The sequence below is a fragment of the Lonchura striata genome, chromosome 1 (genome assembly GCF_050655825.1).
Source record: "Lonchura striata isolate lonStrDom1 chromosome 1, ASM5065582v1, whole genome shotgun sequence".
Taxonomy (NCBI): domain Eukaryota; kingdom Metazoa; phylum Chordata; class Aves; order Passeriformes; family Estrildidae; genus Lonchura; species Lonchura striata.
The window spans coordinates 114,289,620-114,315,198 of NC_140703.1; the positions used below are offsets into that span (position 1 = coordinate 114,289,620).

The window sequence follows — 25,579 nt, forward strand, 5'->3', positions numbered from 1 at the left end:
CTTCAGTGTCATGGAGCCCTGGTTGTAGTCAGCAGCTTGAGCTGATAGTTGAGGGCTCAGGCTCTCACCCAGCCACTGCATCTCTCCAGTGAAGTCCAGTGGTGTTAAAGACCTGTTTGGATGACTGACATCCAGGGATGCTTCTGCTGGAAGGAGGAGACCTGGGGTTTGCAGGCTCTGCAGGAACAAGGGGCAATGAGGCAGAAGAAGAGGTCAGAGAAAGTACGGTGACAACAGCAGGAGAGTGTAAGATAGAGAGGAGAGCACGCTGCAGCCCTGCCAAAAAGAACAGCAAGGAAAAAAAAAAACAGCCTCTGTTTTAAGGTGTTCTATTTGTGATTAATATGGCTCTTCTTGGTTCCCACTTATTCCTTTCTTCCTTAATGAATGAGGTGTTCCTGGGCTGTGACACCTCTAACCCTTTTTGGCTGACAGAAACTGCATCTATCACTCTTGTCATCCATTAATTTATCCTATAAAGTCTGTGAAAGTTTATGGGAAAAAACCTACCTAAAAGATATTTAATAGTATTTCCTCTACAGTCTTTCACCAGAGGAAGTTTTGGTGCTCTCAGAACAGTCTTTGAAGACTGCACATCCTGAGGGCTTCCCCAGGTGTGACAACTACAGCTGTGCAATATTTGCTGCTGCTGCTTCTTTACTCATCAATCATCTGAGCAGCCAAATGCCACAAGAAGAAAACTTTGCCTTGTTAGCTCACATTCAGGTTATTTGTTTCAGGAGAAATTTGACAGAGGTCTGTAAAGGCATGTAAATACATTTTTTAAAAGCATGAGGAAAAAAACTGTCAAAATACCAAATTCTAAATCTGGAGGAGATTCACAGATACTAAAATGAGATTTGAAATTGGATATTTTTTACCAAGTATTTACTAAAAGGCTTAAGAGAGGGAAAATCACATAGAATCTTTGTTTTATGGAGATGATCTTATAATCTATTCTGTGCCTCTAATGCTGTCTACAGGCATCAAGGAGGAGACCGAAACAAAAGACTGCACCGTCACACTCAAAAGCATCACACTGAAGGTGAAGCCCTCTCTCCCTATATGCACAGGTCCTTGGATTTTCTTATCTGTCCAGCTGAACTGGAGCATTTTCACTGTTCCTCTGGAGGAAGGCATTATTAGGAACATAGGAAGCCTGTTGGTTTCCTACAAAATTCCTTTTTGTGCTGCTGTCCTCAGTCTAAAACGTGAAGATGTCTTTTGCTACTTTCTAAGTCCTTTCTGATGTCCCTGATTCCCAAAGCCAGCTGGTCTGAGTGTCCTCAGGGACACACGGGTGTTTGTATTGCCCGGGAGAAGAGCACACCCCTGGGAAGTCCCAGCATCGGCACCTCTGGGGATCCTGGCGCTCTCTGGTGGAGAGAAAAGAACCGGATCCAGCAGTGAAAATAAAGGAGAAAAAAAAAAAAAAAAAAAAAAAAAGGCAGCTTGGCATGTTTTCGTTTCTAAAAACTCAGGGTATTTCACTGAAGTTTTGTTCAATATATTTTTGAAGAGTCATCATAATATAAAAAATAATAGTCCCAAAAATAATTTTCCTTTTTTTTCCATGGCAGTGCCAGGTACATTCCAAGCAAAATGGCTGTTGTTAGCCTTTGTCCCGTTTGCAAAATTGTGACTACTCAGGAATAGATTAAGTACCAGATATGGAACCCCAGAATGGTTTGGGTTGGAAGGGACCTCAAAGCCCATCCAGTGCCACCCCTGCCATGGCAGGGACCCCTCCCACTGTGCCAGGTTCCTCCAAGCCCCAGTGTCCAACCTGGCCTTGGGCACTGCCAGGGATCCAGGGGCAGCCCCAGCTGCCCTGGGCACCCTGTGCCAGGGCCTGCCCACCCTCACAGGGAAGAATTTATTCCTAAAATCTAATCTAAACCTGGTGTCTTTCAGTCTGAAGCCAGATTTTGAGAAAGGTAAAAGCGTGATCCTACAGAGAAAAGCAAAACTGTTATAATAATGGCACTTATAAATTATGACACTTATAAAATTAGTGGGTGGTATACAGGTGGGCTATGGTTAATGCAAACATCATGGTGCCATTATTTGTTTTCACACGTTCTGTTTCCTTGTGTTCTGGTTTTGAGTTAAACCATGACCCCATGAGAGGCTGCATTACTGCTGCATGAAGGGCTTCAAAAGCAAGGACAAGTATCCAGGGTGAACTAACTTGGGTCAATTCCAGTAGAATTGAAACATGGCTCTGCAGCTTTACTTTATATCTTAATACATAATTCAAAATTGTAATTGGTCAAAATAAAACACTGTGACCCATCTGCTCTGAAACTTAGCCAATTTGTCAACAATTACATTCATAGTTGTAACATATAGTCATTTTTTCAAGACAGTTTTAGGACCAGACCTGTATTTTAATAACAAAGCTAATATCTGATGTGATGAAACACTCAACTCCTGGCAGTGTGTCTCCTTAAGCAATTGAGAGATGTAGGCATTTGGGCAAAGAAGAATGAAATGACCATAAATGAATTGTAATTTTCCAGCTATGAGGTCATGGTGGACACATTACTTTTTCTTCTACAGAGATTGGTGCTTGCATAGATCAGATATCTCCTGATTTTGCAAATGAACTGAAAATAAGAGCAGCTAGGTGGAGGTCTAATGATGTCATCACTTCTGACCTTTTTTTATATGGAGCAAGACTGCTTGATTAAGAAGAGGATGTTCTCTGGCAGACACGAGTTTGGAGGGTTATTCCAGATCGAGAACCAGATGTGTCCCAGCCTCCTCATCCCCATGCCAGCTCCACCTTAGGGAAGCTTGCTTGGTGGCACATCCTTGGTGCCAGGCTGCTGACCACCTTCCAAAGAGGCTTCTGGGCATCCCACCTGGCCTTTGCTTCCCATCTTTGCACACCCATCACCCTCCTCCTCAGACAGCTGTCACAAAGACTCACAAGTGCTGACCCAGACAGGATGGGATGTGTCACACGTGCTGATTGGAGAGTCCACGAGGGCAGGACAACATGGGGGACCAGTGTTCTGGTTTTGTGCCTCTCCTGGCCCACCACTCCTGAGCAAGCCTGCCACAGCCAGTAGGAAGAAGGACAGAGCTGTTATCTGTCTCTGGGAGAAAGGCTGAAAAGCTGCACGTGAAAGGGGAAGTGGTCCCCTCTTCCATGAGGGGACATGGTGAGGAATCACATTTCAGGAATGAAGATTTCCAGGTCTACTTCTGCTATCAGTGAGGAGTATGCAGTGGTTCCATCACAGGCTGAGGCTATAAAATCTCAATAATGACATGGTTATAGCCACCTCGCAGGTAAAGGTGGCATCACACAGAGTCCTGGAATGCTGCAGAAAGCTCTGCTGGCCAAAATGTAGTTTTGACAAACCAAGCATATTTCACACTGTTACAATCTCCTGACAAAGCACTTGTTTCAAACCTCATGTTAGACTGCATGAATGGTCTCTTATGAACCTTCTCTTTCTTTCATGTGTAGAAAAGACTCTGGAGCACAGAGGCAGACAATCAGTGGGCAAAGTCAGTACAAACTGACTTTATCTCTTTGCAATGTATTTGTTTTTGTATTTATTTCAATTGCAGTGACTGAGCATACCCTTTTTTTTTTTTTTTGCAAATTGTTGTGTTCACAGCTTTAAAAATGAAATTTATTAAATCACTCTGATTAAATTAATTAACTATGAATAACTATAAGCTGTGATGATTATTTCTGTAACATGGGACTTGGGGTAATCTCAGATCCAACATTTTCCAGTGCTGGGAGCAGCCGGGGAGGCAGCACTAATCTGAGGAATTTGAAGGTCTCTTTTGACCTTGATGAAGCCAGGACTTGGGGATTGGCCTGGGCCAGATGCAGCACCTTGTTGGCTTTGTTGAACCTCATGAGGTTCTCGTGGTCCCACTTGTTAGGCTTGTCCAGGTCCCTGTCCCCAAGTTTGTCCCTTGTCCCCTCCTTCCTTGGTGCCCCTGCCCTGCTCAGCTTCCCATCCCCTGCAAACATGCTGAGGGTGAGCTGGGTCCGCTGTTTGTGCCACGGCAGAGCCCTGAGGGACACCCCTCATCCCCAGCTCCTTGCCCAGCTGGTCAGAAGACCAGGCCCTCAGTGAGCACTTGGTTGGGACAATGGGCATGTCAGAGACTGAGGCAGAAGAGTGGGAATCTGATCATGAGCTTTCCCAACGGGGAGATGTTAGGAGGCACCAAGAGATCTCTGACTGGGAAGAGTCTCTTGAGTGAGAGCTCTGCGAAGGAGACGTCAGTAGCTGTGGAGAACTCTCTGTCGCTGTTGAGGCAGGACGGGGATAATGAAGACTCCAAGTCCGAAGGCTAGAAGAACTGAACTCAAATCCTTTATTTCAAATACATCACTCTTTTTATAGAGAACATCATGCAGACCAATTTCATTGGTCTTAAAGTAAAAACATCTCATCCCATTGGAGCACAGTGTCTGAATGATGCACGGTGGCAGAATATATCTATAAACAATGTGAACAACAAGAGAGATAGTGAATTATTTACATTCCTTTCAAACTCTTTCCCAAGCCCAGCCTGGTAGAAAACTCTCCTTTTCTCTCTGACTGAACTGAGAATATCCATAACTCACCAACTGCGATGAGGAGAGCAGGAGCTGTCCCCAGGAGAAGCCCTTAGCCACCAAGAATTTTCCATGGGGAAGAATGCATGGAGCAAGGGCCTGTCCCAAGGAGCAGTCGGAAGCTCCCCAGAACCGTCTGACTGGGAGGACTCTGTTGGCCAAGGGCTTTCCAAAGAGGAAGACTCCGCTGGCCAAGAGAGGTCCCAAGGCAATGGTAGCAGACCCTCAGTGCAGTCCAGCTGGGACAATGATGGTGACAAAGAGGCTGCTCAGGACAATTGGGAACATGTGAGTGTCCACAGCAATGGGGTCAAGGCCTTGCTGCAGAGAAGGACACGGCACAAACTGAGCTTCTTGGAGCTGAGTGAAGAAGAAGATGGGGAGCAAAGACTGGGAGTTTTTGCAGAAGACGGGCTCCCAGTGCCTGTCCCTCAGAGGCCAACCCCAAAGCAGCACCTGTGGGGGACTTTCGGTGCTGGGTGGCTCAGGTGAATCCCAGAGAATCATTAAGGTGGGAAGAGACCTCGACGGTCGTGCAGTCCCACCAGCACCCCAGCATCACCATCATCATCCCAAAACCACATCCCCAGGTGCCACATCTGGAAAACTCTTCAACACTTCCAGAGACGGCGACTCCACCACCTCCCTGGGCAGCTTCTTCCAATACCTGACCACTGTGTCAGGGAAAACTTGTTCTAATATTTAATCTGAACATCTCCTGGTGGAATGGAAAGCCATTTTCTCTCATCGTTTGGGATTGTGCACACAGGAGGTTTTTTCTCCAGAGATATCACTGTGACACAAATGATTCTTCTAAAACAGTGAAGGTTGAATTTAAGAAATAATACAAGAGTACAAGTACAACAGTACAACAGTAGTAAGAAAAAAAGACCATAACCTCTCCACTCACATAAAAAAAAATCAAAAAAACCTAAACCAAAACAAATTAATAAGATTAAGAATGAGAAGATGATGCAGAACTAATAGCAGTAAATAAGAACAAGAAAAGAAATAAGAATAATAAATTGAACAAGAATTATGAGAAGGAGGAACAGTAGTAGTAATAAAGAGAAGAACAATAATAATAAGAAAAAGAATAAAACCAAAATTAAATAGAAGTAGTAATAAATAATAATAATAAGATAAAGAAGATGAAATAGATGTAGAAATAAATAATAGTATCAAGTTAAAATAAACATCCACAGAACCACAGAATGAAGGGAAGGACCTTACGGTTCTCTAGTTCCAACTAGAGTTCCTTCTGAGAACTAGAGTTATCTATTCAACTAGTTATCTTCTGCTCTCTCTCTGAGACACCCTTCCTATTTTTTTCTACTGCTTTACCTCCCCTTTCTTGGTAAATAAAATCCACGTTAAATAAAATCTGTATGTTGTCCTCATACGGTCTCCTTTTCACCGTCTTTTGGGCAGAGACCTCTCTCCCTCATGGGCTCCTAACACCTGCTCAGGGTCCCTTCCAGCCGCCAGCATTCCAGGATTCTGTCAGCTCCTCACTTCCCTTTTCTTCTTGCCTCTGCTTCGAGCTGGGAATGTGCCTGAAAATGTCCAGCAAAGAAGCCTTTGCTGTCTGCTTTGGGACCTTGTCACCTGCAGCTGCAGCTCCCTGGAGAGGCAGAACCAGCACCCGAGAGCCTCGGGAATTGCCTCTGTGGTCCACGGCACACACACTGCAATGGTCTGCAATTCCAGCTTCCAGCAAGGAAAAGATGTTCCTGCTTTTAAGGCAAAGCTCTGAAGGGGCTGAAAGCCAAGTGGAGCAAGATCTTGCAACGCAGAGCGTGACCATCTTTCATAACTTCATCAAGGGCTGTTTTTAGCACGTGGGTTGGGAAAAATAATCGGGCGAAGACCTTTGGCTGGGATGCGCCACAGGTAAAGAGAGGCAGTATGAAACAAACAGAGCAGGCACCTGCCTCATACCCACACCCAGCCCCTCTAACTCTGGGAAACAGTGTCCCCCCTACCCTCGGAGGAACCACACACCCACTCCAAGCCTTCCACCCCACCGCCCCAAGTCCCTTTACCCCGAGCTCCTCCACCTTCGGGAACTCACCCCGCCAGCAGCACGGGACGCTCATCCCAAACCCCTCTTACCTAAGGAACGCCAGGCGCCCACCTCAAGCTCTGGACCACGCTGCCCATCACCTCACGACGCGGGACACGGCGGGGGCCCTCACGCCCCGGGGCCGAACCTGAGGCCGGGGTCGGGCCGTCCTCACGCTCCGGGGCCGGGCCTGAGGCCGGGCTCCCCTCACACTCCGGGGCCGGGGCTCCCCTCACGCTCCGGGGCCGGGCCTGAGGCCGGGATCCCCTCACGCTCCGGGGCCGGGCCGCCCTCACGCTCCGGGGCCGAACCTGAGGCCGGGCTCCCCTCACACTCCGGGGCCGGGCCGCCCTCACGCTCCGAGGCCGAGCCTGCGGCCGGGCCCCCCTCACCGCCCCGGGGCCGGGCCTGCGGCCGGGGCCGGGCCCCTCTCGCCGCCCCGGGGGCGGCGAGAGGGGCCCGGCCCCGGCCGCAGGCCCGGCCCCGGGGCGGGGATTGCTCCTCGGGCAGGCGGGGCAGCAGCAGCAGCGGTCCCGGCCCGGCTCCGTTGCGGAGCGGGCGCCGCGGCCGGCGCTCCCCGCGGGCGGGCTGGCCTGGGAAAGCTTCGGAGCCGCATTATGGTCAGGCATGGCGTGGCTGGCGGGCGGGCTGTCCGAGCTGCGCTGGGCAGCGCTGGTCGCCCTGTTCGTGGCGGCGGTGGCCACGCTGGCCGTGTACCTGGTGCAGTACGCGCTGCTGGCGCTGCGGAGGGGCCGCCCGCCGCCGGTTGTTGCTGCCGCCGCCGAGCCGGTGCGGCGGGATGAGATGCTGGAGGAGGGAGGGTCGGTGCTGGCCTGGGCGCTGTCGAGGGGCAGCTGGAGGCGGCAGTGGCGGAGGGCCTGGCTGGCGGCGCTCCGAGCCGAGGCGGTGAGTGCCGGGGTGGAGGGAAGGGAAGGGAGCGGGGATGCGGCTCCGGGGATGTGCCGGGTGTGTTGGCGACACTCAGTGTGCGCGTTTGTGTTTTTACACGTTTTTACGCGTTGGCACGTGTGCGTTCGGTGGCTGCTTGGCAGGGGGGGAGCAGGAGGGAGCCGGCAGGGAGCGGGCGCGGTGTGAGCAGGGAAGGATGGGGAGGAAGGAAAGCCCCGACCCCCGCAGCCGCTGGCGGGGGTTCGCTCGGCCGATAACATTGTTCGGGCGTGGGGAGGAGGAAACAATGGAAACTTCCTGGCCTCGGCCTTCGGCAAATAATTCCCAGAGCTGGGCTTCCCCCTGCATGCCTCAGGCCCTGCTGTGTGTGCTGTAACTCCAAGGCTGGTGGCCTCCGAGCCCGCTGGATGGTGGATGGGATGCTCAGGGTTCGGTGGGTTTGCCTGTAAGACGGCTCGGGGAGGATGCACGAAACGTGGTGTTTCTTATCATCCCAACCTGCCCTTCCTGGAAAAGGCGCGGTGTGGCATCCTTCGGGTCGGAGTGTAATGGTATGCCCGCTGAGGTGAGGCTGTGGCAAGCTGATTTCCTTGTCCTGAGGACTTAACCCTTGTCGTGTCAGTGCAAAATGCTGAGGATAAACTCTAGGAAGTGGCATGTCCCCAGGTCTCTGAATTTGTGTGTGCCTCAGACCTAAGAGATTCCTTCTTACATGTCACGGAGCAGGCTGGGGAAGAAGGAAGAGTGGGGCAACATGTGCGTGTGAAAGATAAGGAATAAAAAAATAACACTTCCCAAGTGTCATTGTAATTTGGGCAGCAGAAAAAATATTTTGTGCACCCTTTCAAATTGTGCAGTGATGTTAAGAGTGGGTTGTGCTAAGAAATGAAGGTTGGTTTGGAATGTGGAAGAGAAGGGTCCAGACAGCTTGAGCACAGGTGCTGGGAACTGAAAGTAACCAGACACAAGTGACAGCTTCCCGTCCCTGAGCAGAGGACAAAGCCCCTTGGACAGGGACACGCACACCCTCCCTGCCCAGGTGAGCTCCAGCCCGGAGTTCAGCGCCTGGCACTGCAGCGTGGCGTTGCTCCCGCTGTCAGCCTCCCAAAACAATGACAGCAGCACGAAGCTAATGAAATTCCTGCGTGCAAAACAACCTCGGGTGATGAGGGAAGCGAGGCTGAGTGCGCCGTGTGGGTAGCAGGTGAAGAATGCGGCGCTGATGCTTCTGAAAGTATGACCTCAGTGCCCAAGGGCTGCCTTGCCTTGCTGTCTGTGTGAAGACTGAGTGGCTGTCATCACTCTCTGCCTTCACTGATGAGGAGGGCTGGGCAGGGGAAGGCTTCTTTCCTCACCTCTGCAAGATGACATTTGGGGTTTCTGAGTTTTGTAATAGCCTACTGCAGCCGTATTAGTGGGCCAAACCAAACGCACCTTTTCACACTGCAGCACTGATAAATCTTTGCTGAAGAACAGCAGTTTTGCTGGACCCTGTTGTTCATGGGCTTGGCTCTGCACTGTGTACCTTGATATTCCACTACAGGGAGAGATGAATTATGATTAGGCCCATAGTTATGTCCTAAGTATATGTTTTCAGGCTCTACCCTGTGTTACGTAGTGAGGTGTCATGCAATTAATACATGGAAGTTTTGACATGCATTTGCAATTCCAGGAACTTGACTGGTAGTGCATTTTTATCACTTGTTTTCAAATCATAGGTTCATCACCTAACAATGCTTCTTTTTTTTCTCGTTAGGATTCTCAGTTGCTCACGTTTGAGGAAGATGACCCAGCAGAACCACTTGAGCTAGCAGTTAAAGAAGTTACCAGTATTGTAAAGTCAGCTGGAGAGAAGGTAAACTTTGGATTTGTTGCCTTTCTGTGTACTTTGGGTCAGGAAATGTTTTATTAGTATTAGTGGAAGATTTATTTGTCAGAAGATCCGTACTCTTGACCTGTGTTTGTCGAGGCAGGTAAGAGGCTGCCTCTCTAAAGAACCTGTGCAAACTCTCTGTGTTGATTCACTTCTTTTGCATGTTGTGAGCGGAACGTGCTCCAGGGCTTCCACCAAATGCACAATAACCAGGGGTATGCCAAGTTTATAGCTACGCCCTCAGTGAGCTCATGGAGCAGCCCTCTCCTCCACCTCCACAGTCCTGATGATGTTTCCCCATCCTATTGCTGAAGTGTGCAGTGGGAACTTCATTGAGAAGAAGGAAATTTCTCTCCTGGGACTGGCAAACATCTTTGTCTGCCTCTGATGACAGGTTTGCTTCCTAAGTGGGAGCTGAGTAAGGATCAGCTAAAGGAACAGGTGCAGAGTCCTGAGGGTGAAGTCTTGTATTCAGTGAGGAGCAAGTGATTTCTTTCCTCCTCTCCCACTGAAAATACTGGGAGGCGGTTCAGTGTCTGTGAAATTAAAATAAGGCAGAACGTGGCTCTTGGAACAGTAAAAATGCTTCTAAAAGGGAAAAAAAAAAATCTATGTATGTTTATTAGCAATGACAGCTCCTGCATTTTTGTCCTAGTGACTGTAAGTACTGGTTACATTAGGCACCTGCATCAAATTAGCCTAATGCTGTTCTTTTAGTTTTGCTTTGTTGTTTTGCTTTGCTCATCTGATTTAGATGCTAAGCAGCTCCACTATGATTCCTTTGAAAACTATGCATGCTTATCTGCCTGATACACGACTTAGAGGCACACCCTGACTGGTGGCAGCTGGGGATTGTTAACATGTAAAAAGCTGTTTGTGTACTTACGTTCTCCCTTTTCTAACAAATTTATTTCAGTACTTGTGGTCCCTGCCCCAGCAGTGGGGCTGGAGAGACTGGACTTGGTAGGGTTGTAGGGTTGGCACAAGTGTTCCTCTGTGCCGCTGGAAGATGCCACGATGGGGAATTGTAAGGAGAGGGCACTGCCAGGTCTGGAAGTGATGTGCTGTGTCATGTGTGAAGCCAGGACCCCGGGGAGAGCTGCTGCAAATAACAGCACAAAAAAATGGTGTCTTGCAGTGCAGCGTCTAAAATGTTGCTGGGAGGGACAGGCAGGGCTGGGTTGAGCCATTCCAGCATCTTAATCGAGGTGTTACACTGCAGACAGAAGTCTAATGTGGTTTCAAAACAGCTTAGTCGAATAGAAGCACATTTTAAAATTTATTGGGATAAAACAGGTTTGTTTTCATACACTGGATTCTTCTGAACTCTGCCAAAACCCATTTCAATGGTCTTGTGCACAGCTGCTGGAAAAAGTTCTCTGCATCATTCTTACTCCTTCACTTAAGGAATAACCCGAATATTTATTTGAGTTACAGGGTATAATAACCTTAGGGTGGCAGTCTGGTAGCTACTTTTCCTTCTTTAAATGCATACCTTTCTCTAAACACCTCAGGAATTCTCTTACATGATAATTGTGTCTTATATTTCCTGAGGTAATACCAGGGGTGTTTGGTTTTTTTTTTTTTTTTGGTGTTTTCTTTTTTCCCCACCCTCTTCAAGCTCTCAATGTTTGCACGTGAAATAGAAATCTCTCCCTGCAGCTTGCCCAAACTCCAAGTTCTGACAGAAGTTGGTGTGTGCTGCACAGTGCAGTGCTGCAGACATGGTTGGAATGCTGCTGCTTCTCAGCTTGGCCCAAGCTGTGGTGGCAGGAACAGAGCTGCTCTGTGGCTGGAGGTTACACCACACTGCCCCTTGATAAAGCCTCTATTTATGTGTTGCCTTCACTCCAATTTTGGGCCAAAGCCTAAATATATAGAATGAAAGTGTCCTGTTTTCATTGTGTGGTATTGGTTGTTTTGTTTTAATAAAGTAAACATTAGAAATATTCTTAGTCTTGGCTTTTTCTGCCAGCCTTTCCATTAGTGCAGTCTATTTCCAGAGGACTTGAACTTCACAAGAGAAACAGCAGCAAAAAAGGCAACGAAAAAGAGGATTCTCTTGCTGAGGACTTGGCACAGAGGGTTTGGATGGAGCAGGCTGTGATAAAAGTCTCCCTTATTTTTCTGTTTCATGCTTAAATGGAAAGGGGTAAAATTCCTTCAGAGTTCCATTCCTTTAATGTCACTGCTGCACTCCTAACTGGGACCATTCTTGGTGTTTATTTCTGATTATTTTTGGTGGAGTGAACTACCCTGACCATGATGTACAGTTTTGTTGTCTTTTAACTCCCCATTTTGCTTCAAAAGCCACCCCAGATCTTTGCTGCTTTAATGACTAGGGTTTTTTTACAAGCCTAGGTGGAATTACAGCCCATGGAGATTTTTTCCTTGGCTTTTTTTTTTTTTGTTTGTGCACTAATATAATCCCTTCTTCTTAGTATGTTTACTCTTCTTTCATGGTGCTTGCTGTCAGTAAATGTATTATGAAGGGATTATATTTCCTTCCAGCTTTTGTTCAGCTTGCCTGCATAAGTTGCTCCTTAAATCTCCTTTTACAATGCTGTCCTGAGTCTCTCCTATGCCCCCATTCTCAGCAGCAGCTCCAATTAAATCCATGTTTTTGAACTTGATGGCTGAAGGGCCACACAGCCCTACAGGTAAGGTCTCACAGTGCAAGGAGGCAGCTTCTTTTTGGCTCTGGAAGTAGTTTCCTGAGGGATTTTGTGCTCCAGTCTGCCTCTACTGTGGCTGCTTCATGCTGTGAGTGCCTTGCTGCATCAAGGTCTCTCTCCCTGTGGTACTGTCCTGAAAATGAACTGTTCTTTGTGTGAGCAGGAGATAATTCTTAACACACACACACACACACACACACACACACACACACACACACACACACACTCTACATATTTTGTATTGCATTCCTCTCCTCTGTTTCAAGGTCTTTCAGCTTTCCTGTGTGATGACCTAATCTTCCTTTTATGTTGCTGTTTCCTAGTTTGCTTTCCTGAGCATCACATTTTCTTTCAGGTTTCTCCTGAGGTATTTGGGACTTTAACTGTGCAGTGGGTTTGGGGCTCAAAGAATCTTTGGTAACCTGTTTCCAGCTTTCACCTCCCTGCTCATTGTACTGTCCTCTCCCTTTCAAACATCCCAGCCCACCTTAATGGGGGAGTGATGGAGTAAAAGCTTAATTGTTAGTTGGGTGAGCCTGCAGAAGTAAACAAGACAACATTAACATCTGACCTTCTTCAGAACTGAGTGCCTGGGCAGGGGTGGGGTTTGTTTGCTTCCCTGGAGGTGATCCTGGGCTTGGCTCTGTCTGTCTTCCAGCTGCTGCTGCAGATGTGTGTGGGCCACCTAAAGCCTTGTGCCACATCTGCCAGCTTGGCACAGGGATCAGGGAAGCCTTAGCACCCCGACACAGAGGAGCTGTTGTGGGGATCCAGGGCTTCCCTCTGGCTGCCCTGGCAGGTCTGGGACCCTGGCAGGGGTCAGGAACTCCCCTGGACAGAACCCCCAGAGACACTGTCTGTGATCTCTGTCCATGGAAAAGAGTTTTCAATCTTACAGGATGAATTACCAGCTCTGATTGTTTGATATGAGTAATAATTAAGTGTGGCATGGGTGCAAAAGTAAAATTTTAGGATTCTAGATGAGGGGTCCAAAGGGGACAAGATGGAGGAGATTGGGTGTGCCTTGTCCTTTTTCTCCTTCTCCATGCCCTCCATGTCTCACTCTGGTGTTGGCATTTTTCTGTTGGTTCAGGCTGGGGACACACTGTCCAACGTAGGTGACAGATATTGGCACGTTATTGTAAATCCAGCCCAGGGAGTTTCTGGTATTTAATGTTTGTAACATCCCACTGAGGGCAGAGCCCCACACGCTGCCCTGCAGGACAGAGCTGAGCAGGGCAGCAGAACATGTTAGAGATAAACAGAATAAACAACCTTGAAACCAGCACAGACCAATTATGGCTTCTTCTTTGGCAGCGGGGCTGAAAGACAAAGAATTTCTACAATATTGGAATCATCAATACCTCAGATTCTGACAAGTGTCTGCAGGTGAATTGCTGTCCAAGCTGCCACAGCACAAACTGGCAAACCTCTCCTGGACTTTTCTGTCTCCTCTTGGTCTCTGTGTCTTCATCTTTCAGATGGTTTGGAAAGACTTGCATGATAGTGGGACCAAACTAGCAATGCTAGTTCTGGTATTGATTTATATTCTCCTTTCTGAACTATAAGTACTGCTTCCTGTCTTTGCTCTCTTTGATTTTCAATTGAACTTACTAGGTGGATTGAAAATTCTTCCTGTCCTGTCTCCTTTACTCCCTGCTTGTTCATTTCGTTCCCTCACTCCCCATTTTTTCCACCTATTTGAATTTGAATGTGTTGGTCTCAAAAGAGTGGATAAATTCACGTGTTCCATCAACTTCTGCTTTGTTTCTGTTGCTGACATGGAAACTCTCCTGCACTGAGTCCATCCCTCACCCTGCCTTCACCATGGTGTTTACCACCATTTGGAAAACTGGTCTGGGGTTTTCACTGTTTTTACAGGCAAATTCAGTTTGATACTGGCTCCTAAAAATCCACACCTGCCTGTGCCTGGGTTAGACATTGAATTTTCTCATCATCTCCTCTTTATTTGTCCTGGTCACTTGGTCAGTTGTACGCCAGAAGAAATGAAGGAATTGGCTCTGATAACCAAGAAAATCATGTAATTCTTCTGAACAGCTGAGTGCTAATGACTGTCAAAAGGCAGAAGTTTTTGACTTGAAAAATTTTCTATGATGAGGTTTTCAGCCAAGCACACAAGCTGTCTGTGTGGCCATTGACAAGATAGGTTTTCCATGCCAAAAATAAAGAGCCTCCTCGTAGTAGAACCCTGTGAGACAGATGGGAAATTGTGAGGGTTCTAAATCTCACAGTGAGATTTCACTGTGTGTCTGCCTCATGGTTTATTCTGATTCTCTAGTGAAAATGTTAAATATTTGTATTGCTCACATACTCCTGATTCTGTGCATACTACTGAGTACCCTCAAGTAACCTGCTCTTTCTGGAAGTAAACACCAAGTGCAGTAAAATGAATTTCCTTCTAGAATACAAACAAAAGAGGCAATCAAGGCCCACACTGCTGGGGGTTTTACAAACATATGTGGTGTGGTCAGAGCCTGGGGAAGGTGAGGGAAATGTTCCCCATCAGGTCTGTCAGAACTTCCCCCTGAAGTCACAGCCAGGGAGGAGCCTGCTGCTGCACTTGGGGAGGGAAGAGTAAAGAAAAGGGAAATTGTAATGCGCAAATTAATGGGGTGCCAGTGCCAAAACTGAAACCTCCAGGCAAGAAGGCACCATGTGTGAGGAGCAGGGGCATCATGGTGCTTCTTGAGATGAAACAGCTTCTGCTGCTACTTCAGGAAGGAAAAAAACAGATTTTGAAACCTGTCCAGAGAAGCTGCAAAGGGAAAAGTCTGGATATAGAGGGGGAGGGCAAAGTGGGGGAAGGGTTTTAATAGCTGTGAGTACACAAGTTTGGACATTTTACTTTCTCAGAAAAATAGTCTTGTTCAACCCACAGTGCCTTTTCAGTCTCCTTTCTTTGTTTCTGTGGTTGCTTATCTAGAAGAGAATTGCTTTTGGGATAATTGTACTCAGAGTTTTAGGTATGTGTGAGCAGGCTGTGTCACAGCATCTGCGGCTCGCTGGAGCTGAGTGCCAGCATTTTCCATATGGGGAACTGAGCCCAGCCAGGTCTGGGAGTTTTGGCCACTGCAGCTCATCCCATCCTGAGGATGTCAGGCCAGGGATGAGGAGGAGAGGCTGGAAACAGCAGGAATAACCCTGGCAGTGGGTGATGAAGCACCAGCTGTGCGTGGGGAGGGATAGCAGAGGACTGAGGAGGAGCAGGGACTCAAAGGTACCTGAGGAAGGGCTGAGAACTCCTTCCATGGGAGAACCCAAAGCACACGGAGAGAAAGGTGTTTGTGCCAAGGGAGGTGCTGGAGGGAGAAAATACCTTGATATTGGTTTCTTTGTGCTGCTACTTCACCTCACCCTATTCCTGCTAATTTAGGAGATGTGTCTTGCCCAGAGGTAGGATCACAAGGAGGGGAGTGTGACCCCTCTGGGAGCTCAGAATCTGCTGCTCCCAGCTGCTGTGCAGGGCCTGGTTTTTAAAGAACAGTCTGTTATAAAAGTGACAGGTTTTCTACACTCTAAAACACAAAGAGTTGATAACTGGGGATGTCTCTGGTAAGGGGAGTGGGAGAGAGAATGAGGAATATAAATGAAATTAAAGGAGAACTCTCATCCTGTCAGTCCAGGTTCCTCTCTTTTCTTGTGGATACCTAGCCTTCCTTTTTCTCCCAGTGCCAACCAGAAGGGGCTGCTGTGCCTGGCCCTCCCTTCTCCAGCTCTTCATCTGTGCAGAGAAAATGAATTTGAGGCAGCAGGTTGGAACAAGGCGGGGGAAAAGGAGCAGAGCACAGGGAGGCTTCAGTGTTTTTCTTTGTGTGCCTGCCGTGGGGGAAGTGGCCTACATATTTCTGCTTGGGTCTATCAAAATCACCTGCTACACTTCTAAAGGAATGTCACTCAGCAAGGGAAGCAGCAGTTGCAGTCTCTTTAATCATCTTTTCACCACTTGTGGCAGCATTGGAGATGAAAACTGAGTCTCTTTCTCTTCAAATTCTAGCCCAGATTTCTACTTTTCTCAGTATTCTCAATCCATCATCCATCCTGCTCCCAGAACAAAGGGATTCACCTGACATAAATACATATTATTTTCCTTTTACAAACATGGAACCAATCCTTTTGATGATTGGATTAAAAATTGACAGGTGGCTGTATGTGAGTACCACGATTTTTTTAGTGAAAGTGAGGGCAGAAAGGGAGTAGGACTTAGGAGATGTCATTGGCAGAAAATAAATTAATCAAGCAGACTAAAAGTCCAAACTTCACTGGTCTGGGCTTTGAAATGAATGGTAAAAATACATATAAAAAACTGATTTAGTGTCTCCTGACAAAATGCAGGAAGAAAAATGAAAGTTCTGCCACCTGCAGTGTCTGCTTCCATCCTTTACTTTGAATTAAACATGATTATAAAATAAGTGGCACAGGAACTCAGTTGCCAGCTCTCTGGCCACACTTTTATTTCTTTTAAAAACATTAATCAACCATATACCTGGCAACCGTGGCTCTTGGACATCCAGAAATTCCAGATGAATGGCTCTGCATTGCATGTACAGCAAGTCCAACTTGTTCTGAATGCATTGAACTTCCTATGGATGTGTGGAAAAAACATGTACAGATGATAAAACACTGCATTTAGGATATGGAAGTGGCAGCAGTTTTTGCATCAGACCTGTCCTTTTTTCTCCTCTTTCCTCAAAAAAGAGGGAAGAACCTTTTCCCTTTCAAAGTCTTTAAAGAGTCACCGTGTCAATCCATTACTTTGAATGAAAGGAGTGATTCTGTTTTATCTCAGCTACGAGTAAAACAAGCAGCTGGGCTCTTTGTTCTCGTTAGTTATTAAGAATCCTTTCTATTTTACTATAATACTGGGTGTTGATGGTGTTTGTGTGGGATTAAGGTCAGAAATCACTTCTGAAGGAATCTGGACTTTGGGAAAGGGGAGAGGTGAGGTGGACTCATTTGTCCGCTTCTAAACTATAATTTGCAAAGATACAACCTGAAAAGGCAAATCTTACTGCTTGTGGGTGTGGTTGGGATTTTTATTTGTCATATCCACCTCTCCACCCCCTGCTCCTTTGTAATTAAATCTCTACCTTAATGGATGTACTCAGGCCCTTGATAAAGCTCTGGCCATCCTTAAAATGTACCCCAGAGAGCCCAGGGAGATGAAATGTATTTAAGGAGAGACTGATAGGGATCTTCCAGGAGTTAGGTGATTCCTCTCAAAGCTTTCAGCTTCCATTCCAGTGCCCATAAGTGGAGCAGTGAGTGCACAACCACAATTTAATAGCACCACGCAGAGTTTTTGTCAGACAAACCTTGCAGGGAATTATTTGTCTGTGCATTGCATTGACCTGGTTCCCTCTGCCTGGGTCAATGAGGAGAGCCCAGCTGTCCTTCCCACAGTGGGGACAGGAACCACAGAGGGACAGGGACAAGCAGCTCTCCTCCACCAGCACATCTGTTTGCAAAACAAACATGCCTCTGTGGTGTGATGAATAATTTCTGACTTCTACCCCATGGGCTTTCCTCTGCTGCCAGGAGCCCTCCAGGAATTTCTGCACACTCCAGGAATTTTGCATGGCAGCTCCAGCAGCTCAGTTTGCAGAGGGGAGGGAGCAAAAACTGCCCACTGTTTACAAGCTCAGTGTGACAATAAGTTGAATTACTGCTCCTGAAAGTGTAGTGCAGTCAAGTGGCACTCAGACTTTTCCCAGACATTTAGCTTTGTCACCACATTTCAGGCTTTCTTGGTTTGGTCAAAGGTTTGAATAAATTCTTAAAGGCTCCTGCTCCTTCTTGCCCACTGAGAGCTGCAATTACTCAGACAGAATCCTCTGCTGTAGCAGGAGGTTTATACAAAAGTTTCATGTTTGTAGAGTACCACTGAATTAAAGATTGTGCAAATCAGCTGTCCTGTTGTAGGCTACTTAGCTCAGAGCAGGAGAGGGAGAAGAACAAACATCTTTGCCCTCTTGGAGCTTTAATACCTAGATCTGTGAAATGGAAAGGAGGCTTGGTCAGGCAAGGAGTTACTTCTGAATTAGGTAATAATACCAAAGAAATTTTGGGAAACGCCATAATTTGCAGGTATTAGATTTCATGTACAGATTTGAACACTTGAACTATGTGCTTTTAGAAGAATGTGCAGAAGGAGGTGGGAACATGAATGAAATTACTTAAAAATTTCCTACCTGTGCAACTCAGCATAATTCTGCTAGATTAAATTCCTTTCTTAATTTCTTTCTAGCCTTCACCAGACCTTTTGAAGACTAATTTCTTTTTCCCTTCATTTCCTCTCATCTTTTTCCTTTCTCCAGGTGGTTTCTTGCAATGCTGTGGGAGATTCTGTGAAATTCCTCGTGGCTGTCTCAGCCTCTCCGCCCGCAGCTGCTGAAGCTCAGTCCTATTTTGTGAAGCTGTCCCCAGTCCACCTGCAGGTAAAGTCTTAAGTGTCGTTCTCTCTTCCCTTCCTTTTGTTTCCCCTCTGGGGCAAGTGATAAATACAGAAATTAAGCTGCCTCTTCAGGAGACTGGGGATAAATAACGTGTTGGGTAGACTGCTTGGATATCTAGAACAATTCCCTTTTTTAAGTGGCATGAACTCTCAAAGCTTAATCAACTTCTGCCTCCTTAGAGTGTCACTTTGAAGCTACCTGGTGAAACTGGTGTCATTCTTCCTGTGCTGAGCCTTTAACGTCGAGACTGACCTACAATTTCCTTACAGGACACCACAACACTCTGCAATAACTCTTTTCCTGTCCACAGCTTCAGCTGTATGTGAAAGACAAAGGAGATGATGTCAAAGTTGAGTGGTTCCTCATTAAAACCGATGAAATCAACTTTGAAATCCAGCCAGCAGTGCAGGAGGTCAGTCAGTAAGTTTTATTTGTTGTAATGGTAGAGCAGATGGGTCTCCATCCCCTTGGTCCAAAATGTGGTGTAAAACAGCTCCCATGGATCATCTATCAAACCCCTGCGCCTCTGAAATCCAGCAACACCTCTCAAGATCACTGAAACAAGTCTGTATTTGACAGACAAATCACTTTGCAAACATCTTTCATCCAAATTCAAGGTGTGAAAAATGTCTGTTGCTAAATATCTTCTCTCTGAACACTTCTAAAATAATTTAAAAACCCCCAGTTGTGGTGGTATTTTCATCAAAGCAATTAAAACATTGCTTCTTCCCTAATTTAAATCGGTTTTGAAATCTGGCAACCATAGATCAGGAATGGTTGTGAAAAATACAGTTATTTAAGGAAATTATGGATGATCTAAAAATATTTTGATGCTTTTGGAATTCCACGTGAGCTTTGTACATGAGCACTGGTTCATTGGGCCATCCCATGCAAGAGTTTCATCTTGGCTGGGATTCTCTTCTGTGTTTGACCCTTCCCAGTTTTTTATGTTTGGCACAAATGTGATGATTTAACTGTTTCCTACAACTGTAGGGGAAGACTTGTTTGTGTTTTTTGAAGTTATTTTCTTGACTGAAGGCCTTGTTAAAAAATATTTTTATTGTAGAGCTGCTTCTAAAGACCTGTACTGAGAGGTACAGGTCATACTGTCACATACAGGTCATACTACAATCATAATAATTTATTACCACAGCTTTTATCTGTAAAAATGTGAAACTCATAACTAAAGACAGACAAGCCTTTTGAAGTGTGTTTTAATGTAGGTTTTACCATGCACACGTAGCATGGAAATGATGTTTATATGCTGGAGTGGGATGTTGATTGTCCACATTTGAACAGTCATTAACTATTAAATCCTTCCTGACAAGCACAGATGACTCTGGTGCAGACACTGGACTTCACAATCAGCTTTTTGCTATGTGCCCAACTCTAGCTTTGCAGAGTTGCACCTGTTCTGCTTTGCCTGCATTTTTAGAATGAGTTAAGTTCTTTATTCATTAGAGGGCTTTATTTTCACTTTGAAGTTTGTATTAGCCCTCATGGAAGGAGGAGAGGCAATAAACAAAGGGCTACAACCTGTGACCAAGCTACACCTGAGAAATTGCTTCAGCTCCTAAACTTCCAATGTCAGCTTTTGTGTCTTGTTTTCTTCCTCTTTAGAAGCAATACTGTGTGTACAAACAAATACCTCTAATTACTTGTGATTATCTGCACAGTGGTTTTGACATCACAAAGCTGGGTGTAATAACCCGTTTTCTCTTGGTAATGGCTGGGTGAACCTGAGCTGTGTTGGGCAACCTGGCTGACTGGTAGGGTTTGGATTTACACAATTTACATCATGTGCTGGTGTGCCCCAGGCTGGCTGTGGTGGACACCCCTAGCCCAGGTCAAACCCAAAGTGAAACCTGCTGTCTTTATAATTTGGAGGTGGCAGTGAAGCCATTATGGCTTTCCTTGTAGAGGGAGTTGTGCGGGAGAGTTACTTTGCAAAAAAAGGATGGCTAAAAATGAGGCAGAGCTGACAGGAGGCTCTTTAATCAGTCTCCCTTCCAAATAACTATGGAAACAGCAGCAAATACCTATGAACAGAAGTCCAGTGGCTGAAGTTTTTGTTGTTACTGTTAAATAACAGATGTCACATTAGGCTGATGGCAAAGCACGTGAGGCAACTGGGATTTTACAATTTAGGTAAGAGCAGGGCAGGGAAATTACCTCCAAAACAATGAAGACTAACCACAATTTCTCTGCTTATTTAAGTAAGTTAAGTAATGAAATTGCTGTTACTGAGGTTTTAAAAAGCCTAATTTACTGTGATCTTTGTTAAAGTGAATGAGTATTATCTGTTTGAGGCAGCAGATTTTTGTGGGACTGGCCAATGCTGTTTTGTGTTTTGAATATGTCATCAAAGGCCAGTTAAGTAAGAAGGCAGTACAACAGGAATCCTGTACACAGCATTCCTGGGATTTTTTTGTTTCTGTAACACCAAGGGAAGCTGGGAAAGGGCTGTTAATCCCTATCTCTTCAAAATGTCCTGCAAGGTGCACATCAGTGAAGTCTCTCAGTGTGGTATCAGATAAGAAAAGATGGATGGGTCCTCTGTTTTTAGGTCAGATCTTTGTCTCCTACTTCAGTCTTTTCTTTAGAAAAGAAACCTTACTGGGATTTCAGAGCTGTTTGTTTTCAGACTGGTCTTTCTGGGACAGCTTGATTTAAAAATCTGTGCCCTGTAGGTACCTGAGCAGACAGAAATTCCTGAGGAGCTGTGCTGTGAAAAGCAGGCATTTTGCAGGAGCACAGGGAGGGCAGGGGCTGTTCAGTCTCTTCATACACCTTACAATTAATCATGTGAAGCTGCCTGTGTGTACATAAAATCTGTGCTGTGTTCTGACCCCTCAGAGTTGTACTGAACACAGATGGCCGTGAGATTTTTTTATGGGCAAACTACAACTCTGTCCATACACTGCACTTTTCAGCAAGGTTGAAGACCTCCAGGAGATGCTGTAATATCTTTTTTCAGTGCAGCACAGGATTAGTTTCTTCTCAGCTGCTGCAAGCTGGCATAACTCCCATTAAATCAGTGGAATGGTGCAGATCTGCTTATCTGATGACCTGATCTGCTCTCTCAGGAGAGTACAGAGCAGTGCAGAATCTTTAAAACACCATCATAAAATAAAAACTGTTAAAGAAACTTGTGTTTTTGTAACTAACAGCTGTGCCTTCCTAACTCTCAGAACAGCATGAGTTTTCAGTGTTTAATTCTAGCTTTCCTTTAATGCATAATGAAGAAATTTAAGTAATTCTTTGCATGATCTGTTGTTGGAAAAAGAAACTATGTGTCTCTCTCTGACAAAGATAATGTTAGATGGCTTTGGTGGTTATAGATATGTACAAAATTAATTTTTGCCTCAACTTCTTCTGAGTTTTGAGAAGCCTGGTTGTTTCCTCATAGGAACAGGCAGCAGGGACATGTGCAATATCTGAAACGCTCAGAGATGTCTTGAAGAACCTCTTCAGCTCAGCTTCTCCATCTGTAGAGTTGAGTGTGAGGCCTGCAGATACAAAGGAGGTTCAGGTAAGGCTCATTGCTTCAAAATCTTTTGAGAAGTGTCCTTCTGCATAGTACTTTTATTCCATATTCATGGCTCACAGCTGAGTGAGTTTAACAGTGTTCAGTGACAAGAACCACCTGGGACACATGTTTAGAGCAGCACAGCCCCTGGCAGTGGAGGCTTTGTGGTCACACCTCCCCTGTGGTTTCAAAAGATATGCCAATTAAAGGCATACCTTTAATTGGTCATCTAGAGCAGGTTTATAACAAATGAAAAGAAATAGCCACTTTTAGGCTTTGTTTTGTCTTACCATCATATTCAGGCCTAATTGAACACCCTTTTTTCCTTGTTTTGACCACTCTCTCAGTTAGAAAATATTCTCAGCTATGTGTTTATTTTATACATGTCTGAAGTCATCTCTGGTGGCTCCGTGTTGCTGTTCCATCCCAGCTCCCCTCTGCTTCCCTGTGCCAGCACGGCACAAGGGTTTGGTGCTGGCACGTGCACAGTGTCCCTTGTCCTGGTTGCCTTTTGCAGAATGTACAGAACACGAGCCTCCTCCCTCAGGGCACGAGTCCTCCCAAGCCTCCCAGGGCTCACGACCTGAAGCTGCTGGTGAGGAACATCGCGGTGGAGCCGGGCGATCTCCGTGCTGCAGGTACCCCGGGGCTCTGCTCCGCTCTGCCGGAGCTCAGCCTGGGTCAGGGTGGCTCCGTGTGGTGGAAAACTCCCTTCTCCAACCCATGCTTCCAAAGAAAGGCTCAGTATTCTCCTGATGTCCGGTCTCAAGGCAGTTTATTGCAAGTTATCTAAAAGATTTTCTTCTGGGGCTGCTGTGGTTTGCTCAGAGCTCAGGCAGAGGCAAACACACACCCTGACATCCTCTCTGACCCCGACTGCTTCTTCTCCCCTGCCCAGGGCTGCTGCTGTCTTTTATATGGTACATTATGTGTTACATGTTTATAGTTTTTCCCCAATACCTATTACCTATATTAAATGGTGCTTTTCTATCTTTTATATGGTACATCACGTGTTACATGTTTACAGTTTTTCCCCAATGCCTATTACCTATATTAAATGGTGCTTTTCTACTCTAAACCAATCTGTGAGTGCCAACATCACCAAGAACATGGAGGTAAGGAAGAAGAAAGAGGCAGGACAGGGCAGGCCCAAATCCCTCCATCTTAAAACCTCTGACCCCCGTGTACAAATCCAAAACTCCCCTGTACAGCACTCAAAAATTCTTCCCTCTACTTTGTAACTACTTCTACTATAATATCTAAACTTTTGTGACTTCTCGTTCTTCCTGCAAGGTTGGTAAATCATTCCATGGCTCAAACCCAAAATCACAGCTGTTTCCAGCTGCCTGCCAGGGTCTCAAATGCTTCTGACTTGGGCCCAGAACCTCCAAAAATGTCTGAGGGACATTTTGAGTTCTGACACCACTCCAGGCAGCCCTGGGCTTGGGTTTTTTTTATTTGCTTTCAGGTGAGGTGATGGTGGAAGTTCTGCGTTACAGCCTGCCCTCAAAAGAAGGTTTAAGAAGTTGCTGTATTCTGAGAAAGAGAATTCATAGACTCACAGAATATTTTGGGCTGGAAGGGACTTTAAAGCTCATCTCGTTCCACCCCCTGCAATGGGCAGTGACACCTTCCACTGTCCCAGGCTGCTCAAAGCCCCATCCGGCCTTGAGCATTCCCAGGGATGGGGCAGCCACAGCTGCTCTGGGCAACCTGTACCAGTGCTGACTAAATGTATATTTTAGTTTATTTGAGTATTTAAACATCTTGTTCTTCCTGTACAGAAATCCATCATTGCTGAAAACAGATTGAAATGACCACACGTATAAAGCTGGCTCATTATTTTTTGGCTTCTAGTTTTTAATTTCTAAAAGTTCTCACTTTAGCTGTACCCGAGATGAGGGGCTGAAATCCAACTCTCCATTAGCTGCTGGCAATGACATTGGCTTGATTCAATGTTACTTTATTTTTCTTTACTTTAGAGTGATTTGCAGATGTATCTCAAACTCTCCTCCTGTATTAGAAACTCCGGAATGATTTTTCTTGTTGTTGTCAGGGACATTTTGCCCTAATGAAGTGCCTTTGCAGATAAAGAAAGAAGGTGCCTCTTGCAAGTGGAGAATGAAGCCAAAAAAGAGGTCACTGCCTAGTGCAGTTAGTGTTGGGTTTGGAAAGCAGCACCAGGCCTGTCTTGCAAGTGCTCAGACTTCTCCAAGTGCAGATTGAGGCACAGCTCAGATTCTCTCATCAGAAATACAGATTGGAGGCTGTCTATGGCCACTAAACAATTCTGTAACAGTATTTTTAATGGAAGCTTGTGGCTGCTAAATTGGGCAAGGCAGTAATTTTAGATAAATATATTCTGCTTGCTGTTCTCCTTCTTTTTCAGTTAGAGGTAATAGTTTTCTGCCCTAGAGTATTGCATAATGTTGCTTTGCTCATCCTGGTCGGAAGTGATCCCCCTAAAATTCTCTGCAGAGCATTTTTAAAAAAAAAAACAAATTATTTTTAAAGCAATTCTGGAACTCTTGGCTGTGAAATGTCCTTTGTCAATAAAATATGCTGGCAACTTCAACCCAGTTGAGTGGAAAGTGTCCCAGCCCATGGCAGGGGGTTTGGAATGAAATGATCTTTAGGATCTCTTCCAACCCAAACCATTCAATGATTTATTAGTACTCTACAATTTTGTAGTGCAGACTAAACTTTCCAAAAGATTGGGTCATTTTGCCTTGCTTTAAAAGTCATGAGATGAGATGAGATATCTTCGTGTGCATACAGTGCATAGAACAGAAGATTCACCTTCTGAAAATCTCTGCACCTTTCCAAAAAACGAGAGGAAAAAGAGACAATTTGTGTGCTCTGCTCTGGGAACACAGATGTTGGGAGGCAAAATCTCCATTTACCATTCTAACAGGAGATGGAGGGAATTTTGCAGCTCCTGGAGTGTAAATATTTGGAACTGAGGATGAGAAATAAAACTTCGTAATGGGGTTTAACTGGTACACTTGAAATCTAGTGGAAATCCTGCACAGTTGGAAGGGCGCTGGCTTCTGGGCATAACCTGCTGACTTTTAATTAATATTCCCTTCCCTTTTCCTGGCCTTCCCTTGCAATAATGAATTATCCTGTTGGAACCCAGGCTCCATGGGACTGTGCAATATTTCAGGGGGCTGGGGAGGGGCAGCTTGTCCATGCTGATGAAACCATGGCTGATTGGTGGATGCTGACAGGGTTTGTAGGAGCTCTGGCTCTCCTGTAGATATCTTAGTTCAGCTGGTGAATACCCAGTAGCAGAACTGGTCCCTGATTATGGGCTATGCCTGTTTTTATCTCCTTGGTTTGTGTATGTAAACAAAGGTCACCCCAGATTTTGTACTACATGCTCTACAGGGAATCACTTAGGGCAGAAGTGATTCCTGCTGCTAAGGAAAAAGCAGTTAATTGTTTACAGCAGGGTG

General features: G+C 45.9%; 1 protein-coding gene and 1 long non-coding RNA gene across 4 annotated transcripts in view; one reads left to right on the forward strand and one right to left on the reverse strand.

The window, feature by feature from the left end:
- Positions 1-4,324: 4,324 nt before the first annotated feature.
- Positions 4,325-6,908, reverse strand: LOC146768835 (uncharacterized). 3 transcript variants are annotated; one of them, XR_014957133.1, is made up of 2 exons: positions 6,735-6,908; positions 4,325-6,474 (listed from the first exon to the last, which is right to left on the reverse strand). It is a non-coding gene; the product is annotated as an uncharacterized LOC146768835 (long non-coding RNA). The 3 variants fall into 3 exon arrangements; XR_014957132.1 differs by having other exon boundaries at positions 6,713-6,908; XR_014957136.1 differs by having other exon boundaries at positions 6,672-6,908.
- A 262-nt stretch (positions 6,909-7,170) lies between these two features.
- Positions 7,171-25,579, forward strand: part of C2CD2 (C2 calcium dependent domain containing 2) — a 36,259-nt gene continuing 17,850 nt past the window's right edge. Inside the window, exons 1-6 of the mRNA XM_021540343.4 lie at positions 7,171-7,568; positions 9,328-9,426; positions 18,455-18,574; positions 18,903-19,004; positions 22,002-22,124; positions 22,639-22,759. Of these exons, the coding sequence (XP_021396018.3) occupies positions 7,290-7,568; positions 9,328-9,426; positions 18,455-18,574; positions 18,903-19,004; positions 22,002-22,124; positions 22,639-22,759 (844 nt within the window). The 5' untranslated portion in view covers positions 7,171-7,289. The remainder of the gene's footprint in view (positions 7,569-9,327; positions 9,427-18,454; positions 18,575-18,902; positions 19,005-22,001; positions 22,125-22,638; positions 22,760-25,579) is intronic.